Here is a 7,170-nt window from a genome sequence, read left to right on the forward strand (position 1 = left end):
GGGGATCTCATCTTGCATTTTATGTACCTCGCCTTCCACCTATCTTCCCTTTTCCCCGGTTTTTGTGCTGCTGAATTTCCGTTAGAGACGCTCTTTGTGGCTCGACCCGCAGCCAATTATACAATACAAAGCAGTGCAGAAATACAAGTAGAATACAATAGAATACAGAACACCTGTATGAGACTCTCCAAGTAGATTCACCAACAGCTAATTGGTAACAAGTACATATGATACACAATAGATACACAATACAGTACAGTGCAATGCAACGCAGTGCGATAAAATACAGCACAGCAAAATAATATGCAATATAGAATGTTAGGTTGAGGACAGCGGGATTGTTGATTGTTGTCGCCGAAGGCGGCTAGTTTATTGTGCACCCCATACTCATCCTGTGAGCGGTAGCGCAAAAGCATTACAGAGGGCACAAAAGGTCTTTATCAGACCTCATCTTAGATTATTACATAAACAATTTCATCTATCCAGGACAGCGGGATGGAACCAGCGTCGTGGGCCACTCAGACGCACACAGTACCCATGATAACTCTCCCATGTAACACGTTACTGTGATATCACTGTGTAATACGCCAAGTGCTGGCAGTATCCTGCCTTGTAAGTGGCAAGTTAAGCTGCCCTCAGCGAGTGTCCGTCGCTTCCATAACGAGTTTATCGGACAACTTATTCAAGCACTTTGGTGGACTTTTACCTCTTGTTCCTAATGTGTTTTGTATTATTGGAATGAATCTGTAGCACTGTACTCGGTATTTGCTATTTTTCTGGGACTCCATGAATGTAGCTGCACCCCCTCCCCCCGCCTTCTGCTACTGGCGGGGGGGAAGGGGTGCCACACCGCCTGCTTACCGAACCTGCCACTACAGGGCATCATGGCCACCGAATCAGGAGGCTCTCTAACAGTAATTAGGTATGTGTAGCTGTGGACCTCGTTGTGCTAGAAAGACGGCCGTGGCGAGGCTCCTCTTGATAGTGTGATTGACTCTAACGTGTCATGCAGTCTTTGATTCTAACCTACGACAAATGTGTCGTAGGTTAGTCGTAGGTAGGTGTGTCATTGGAAGTCGTTCTGGTCTGCCACAGATGCATCTGAGTTCGATGAGGCTAAGGGCAGCAAAGTGACCAGCTATACCTATGCGAAGATCCCGCCTCGAAATCTTAAGGGAGAATAAAATATTAGATCCCGCCTCGAAATATTAGCTTTGTCTGAAAAAATAATTCGCAAAGTATCTACCTAAGATGATGGGGGTTCCACCTCTAGTTGTACTGCCGACAACCCTTCATGAAGGGATGTACTGTACTCGTGGAGCCTTCTGAGGCTCCCACTATGCACTTATATACTGTAGCCTCCTACCGCTCAAACTTACTTTGTATTTTATCGGAAGCTGTAGCTCTCAAGCTCATGAGATGCCGAGCAGCAACCGAGAATGCAGCGTGCATTTCTCCTCTGTATTAAAACATCGAAGTGCTATTTCGATCCTTGAAAAAGGACTTGTCGCTTTTACACTAAGATCCAAGGGATCCAAAGATGCAATCAAATAATATGTCTGTATGTTTCTGTGTCCCAGGTAGATGGCCAGACTTTATGGACCCTCACGCAACTTTGTACGGAGTTCGTGATATGACGGAGTGTCATAGAGGAATTGGGATCAGTCCCCCATGCTTACTGCGACGCCCAGCGACTCGTGTGAAATGTAAACTTGTGGTTTTATTTTCATATAGTTCTTGACAGTTTTCAGCAATTTAAAATATTCCACAACCCACACTACGTAGTTTTTTTTTAACTACAACAAAGTTTTTTAACTATATTGTTACAACGTTCCCTGAAGGCAACAATAGTAAAATAACGTTGTGATTATGTTGTGTGTTTGCTGGGATTGTATGTTGTGAAAGAGGAGGAGGAGGAGGTGAAAGGCGGCTAAGAAGGAGAGAAACCTTTACATCTTTCCTCGATTCATGGTACCTTACTTTGTATTTATTAAACAATATACGAGGTTGGAAACTTTAGAGAAGATACTAAAGCCTCGGAGACGATAATAAAGAGTATTCAGAGAAGACCTTGTGGATTCTCACTCAACACTTTAATATTTTATTTTCCTACCATCCCTATTCTTTTGTGTGTATATATATATATATATATATATATATATATATATATATATATATATATATATATATATATATATATATATATTATATATTCGTTTTATTTAAACTTTGTTACAAAAAAGGAGTTACATATAGGGTACAATGACGATTGTTACAGTAAAAATTAATATATATATATATATATATATATATATATATATATGCAAATTTTGGAGCAATGGGGTGGGATTGAACTCGTGTCCACGACGCATGCATTACCCACTAGACCATGATGAACTTTACAGCAACTGTCCAATGACGCTATTTCAGTCCCACTGCATTGTTCCAGAATGTTCTTATAAACTAAGTTGATTAAGACTACTGAGCACACTCAAGACAGTGACGTCCCAGACACGTGGAGGAACAACTAGGGGCTCGGATCTTCCCAGACAGGTCCACCTGACTTAATCACTCAGAAGAAGTGATTAAGTCAGAAAAGTTGTAAAAAATGTCCACGACATAATTCTCACCAAACACGAATTGCAATATTCGGACGAAATTCGCTACAAAAACTCGAATATATTTTAGGTCAAAAGATTATAATTTTCCTTTTAGAACAAATCAAAGAATAAAAATATTGATGCTGAAATTTAACACTCACACTATCAAACTAACACGAAAATCATTAATCCCTCCCAGAGTGTGAGAATCACTGTTTCCAGGACCGGGATTAAGAGCAGGGATTAACAAGAGGTGCGAAAGGGAACAATCCATCCCAGGAAAGGAATTATTTGGTTAAAGATTTTGTGATATCACAGCCTCTCAGGATATGGGTGTTTCTTATTTGTCTTGTTTTATTTGGTTTCCCCTTGGTTTCCCCTTGGTTTCCCCTTGGTTTCCCCTTGGTTTTATGGAAAACAAAACTTGCATTCTTTCCTTTTTGTATATGGAATTCAACCATTTTTTTGTACAATAACTTCATTATGATGAGTAAAACCATCGGTGTGACGAACATTATTCATCACTATTTACAAAACATAACGCATCATATGCTTCTACATCATCAAAGCAGAACTCCCAATAAATAAAGCATGAACCCAAATACAAAGCTATCATATGATATGCATATTTTTGATAACAGATAAATGTATAAATTACAAGAAAGTTTAATAACAAAATAGGTCGAGAAAATATCACTCTCGTGCAGTCTATAAGATTTTGTGATAATTTATGATTCGGGGTTTAAGACCTCTTGGTCTTAAAGACCTTTAAGACCTCTTAAGACAAGACCTCTTGGAAGGCTGAATCGTAATTATTTAAGAGTATCCCAAGACCTGCATTATTGCTGTTCATTATATTCATAATGGACGAACAATAATAACCCTTCACTCACCAACTCTCCAAACGACCTCAAACACCCCGCGGATCGTTTCCCCAGTGGCACCACGAACAGCAACGTTGCCAGCCAATGGGAGAGCTGGACGAAGGTGTCGTCCGGTGACCCGGGTCGCAGTTAAGGCAGTTGGTACCTGCCTCACTTAGGGTCAGGTTGACCTTCTCTGGCCAATAGTTAGAATTAGGTTAGGTTCGCGATAACTCGGGTCAACTCGGGTCTTTGCTCTCAGATGCAGTGTTTTCATGTCCAGCCTTTTGGTCAATGTCCAGGTAAGAAATGTCTGGTAATACTGATATAGCAATTGACTTTTAAGAGCTTGGTTGAGGGGCTAACTAATGTAAGTGCGTTCTACAGCCCTAACCTATGTTTATTACAATACAGTATAATTTACTAATGACAAGTATCTAGTCACATTATGTTTGCTTGTTGCCGCCCAACCAAAGTAATTCTTCTATAGTTACCTTCCTGATATAAGCATTGTCTTAAGCCCTGACTTTGACGAATACACTTTATTTATGAGAAGAGCTGAGAGTTATTGTTGGAATGGTTAACTAGTGTTTACTCTCAGCTTCCCTTCCTTATCTTGATTCAGTTTACTATTGAACGATGCCTTAGCTGCATTAATGTCTGCATTATCCTTATATTGGCTACTAATGAGTCCAAACAATGGTTTTACTCTATAATATTTACATTACCTGTACACTTGTTGGGAATAAAATAGGTTTTACGAAATGTCTCCATAGCCACGTCCTTCGTGGTGCCTTTGATCTATCTAGGCGGAATAATCGGAAGGACTAAGGATGGATGCCGGCAGCGGTAACAATATGCAACCCGTCCTTAGATAAAGTCCATTCCATCTACCGGTCGCATCCCAAACACTCTTTCATTAATTAAAAAAATCATTCAAAACTGAACTATTCTCGAATATAAATTAATATTCGTTTATATTAGCATATTGTGCATATTTAGGCACTGGTTAGACCAGTGTTAAACATTGGGACACTACGGAGATTCGAACCAGCCATCTGGGTGGCCACAGCTGCTCGCCATAGCTCACTGGGTCACAATATGCTAAAAGTAGTTTTACCTGGGATTCTACTGGAGGAAGTCTTGAGGCATTACGCAGGTGATTTATATAAACCAGAGTTGGTGCCACAGCTGGGTCTCCAGACCCCCGTGTACACTCGATAGTCTCTCAGGTTAAATTATTTGGCGCATATTGTGGTGCAGCGGGTTAAGGTGCGACCCACAACGCTGCTTGGCATCCCCGGTGTGCTGCAATGATTATCTTTAAGGCATTAATGTTATTCTTCAGCTTCATCTTACCTATGGTCGGTCTACTTACATCATGCACTTCAGTGTTTGGCGCCAAATTACACAATAGACAAACATTGACAAGAATATGTTGAGAAATATAATAAAGCTGAATGTGAGTATTTGAAACCTCTTATGAAGACTGATTAGGAAAGAGAACTTAATTTATAGTATATAGAATAGCGAAGAGAAAGATTGAAGCACAAAAGGAAATAATAGGTACATTAATGGTGTTATATTATATAACGGAACACAAAACAAATGATATGAACTAGAGAAGCTTAGAGTCGGGAAGGACCTAGATAAATACTTGGGTTATTAACAACGCTGGTAATTTATTAAAAAGATTACCAGCAATAGAGTATACGTAAGATCGCAGATTGTTTCAAACTAAGATTAGACACGTATAAGTTTACTTAGGGATAAACATGAGATTGGTCGCAAGGGCCATCTACGGTTTCCTATATCCTTATTAACACCTCTCCATTATCTGCAGTCCTACACTCGTAGATTGCTTCATATAAACTTGCCTATATATACCCACAGCAAACTTCTGTCCAGTCCAAGTGGTTAGGTTGGACGGTGAAGTCACCAACGCCAGTCTAGGTTGTAACGTGCAGGCTGGTGCACCAACGCCAGCCTAGGAGGTAACGTGCAGGCTGGTGCACCAACGCCAGTCTAGGAGGTAACGTGCAGGCTGGTGCACCAACGCCAGTCTAGGAGGTAACGTGCAGGCTGGTGCACCAACGCCAGTCTAGGAGGTAACCTGCAGGCTGGTGCACCAACGCCAGTCTAGGAGGTAACGTGCAGGCTGGTGCACCAACGCCAGTCTAGGAGGTAACGTGCAGGCTGGTGCACCAACGCCAGACAATATTCCTAAAGCGGGAGGATGATAATAATGCATTTCTTATTTTCACTGTTAATGGCCAGCCATGTAGCTCCATGAGGGTAGGGTGGTGAGGGAGGGGCGAGGTGGACTGGTATAGTTGGGTGGGCGGGGGACGTGGGGTGGGCGGGGGACGTGGAGGGCGGGGGACGTGGCTAAGAGTTAGGTGATGATAAAGTGTCTTATGTAGTGAAGGTGTCATAGTTGGTCTTGATGTAATACAAATTAGCCGTCGTTTTAATTATTATTATTATTTTTATTATTATTTATTATTACTTCCTAACATTCACAATTGGTATACCTGAGGAAAAAACAATTATCACAGAATAAATTGTGTTAGGAATTTTGACTGGTCTGGCCAAACAATTAAACTGTCCGTGTCTGCTGATTGAATATAAATGGCCGTAATGACGTAACCGCCCTCCCAGGGTGATTTGGTGTTTGTCAACAAACCATTATGAGGCCTCAGTAACCACTCAAATTTATTGCAAAAGTGACCATTCGTTGACTCCAGAATTGTAACTTGTCTAATCTCTAATGGATTCCATAAATGTAAGACTGTGCGTATGTGTGTGTGTATGTGTGTACTCACCTAGTTGTACTTGCCGGGGTTGAGCTCTGGCTCTTTTGTCCCGCATCTCGACTGTCACTCAACTGATGTACAGGTTCCTGAGCCTATTGGGCTCTATCATATCTACACTGGAAACTGTGTATGGAGTCAGCCTCCACCACATCACTGCCTAATGCATTCCATTTGTCAACCACTCTGACACTAAAAATGTGTCCATGTGTATTCCGTGAAATACAGATGGAACAGAAACCTTATAATCAACATCTGGAAAGTATTAGAGGGACTTCCAAATCTGTAAACTGAAACAGTTCCTTTGGAGACCAGGAGACTTGGTATGACTCGCAAAACAGTCCCAATGAAACTACTGGTGAAGCAAGAACACCCAGACACACTGGAAGCAGTACAGCCCGTCCTCCAAACAAAGATCCAAAAGTGATTCCATGCACCCCGCCAAACCCCCTGTTTTATGAATGAAAAGCGGTTTACACACGACTCACAACTGCTGACGTTCGAACATATCCGGAACAAGTGCTTCACTGACGAATTTTGTTCGAATCACAACGCTATAAATGCTTCACCCACGTACTACAAATACAAATAATCGCCAACAGACCTAAACCTAACCTAACTACCTATGCCTAATATACACAATATGCTAATATATTATAATATTAATTTATACTTGACAAAATTCCCGTTTTGAATGTACAGGATTGTTAAAATTTATGAATGCGTCTGTGGGGTTGACCGCTGAATGTAATGGACTTGAGTCGAGGAGCGGTTGAGCAGTAGCTCTGGAAACAAGCGCCCGAGGTATTTCAACACGCTCTAAATGCAAGGGAAATTACTATCAGTAATTGTCAAGTAATTGTTTGAGGATTTTTATAAAGTCCTCAAACATTC

General features: G+C 41.1%; 1 protein-coding gene across 1 annotated transcript in view; it reads left to right on the forward strand.

Annotated features, from left to right (window-relative positions):
* Positions 1 to 884: 884 nt before the first annotated feature.
* LOC138368450 (thrombospondin-related anonymous protein-like) overlaps positions 885 to 7,170 on the forward strand; it is a 34,064-nt gene continuing 27,778 nt past the window's right edge. Inside the window, exons 1-2 of the mRNA XM_069330969.1 lie at positions 885 to 922; positions 1,585 to 1,706. Of these exons, the coding sequence (XP_069187070.1) occupies positions 885 to 922; positions 1,585 to 1,706 (160 nt within the window). The remainder of the gene's footprint in view (positions 923 to 1,584; positions 1,707 to 7,170) is intronic.

The sequence above is a fragment of the Procambarus clarkii genome, chromosome 3 (genome assembly GCF_040958095.1).
Source record: "Procambarus clarkii isolate CNS0578487 chromosome 3, FALCON_Pclarkii_2.0, whole genome shotgun sequence".
NCBI classification, from domain to species: domain Eukaryota; kingdom Metazoa; phylum Arthropoda; class Malacostraca; order Decapoda; family Cambaridae; genus Procambarus; species Procambarus clarkii.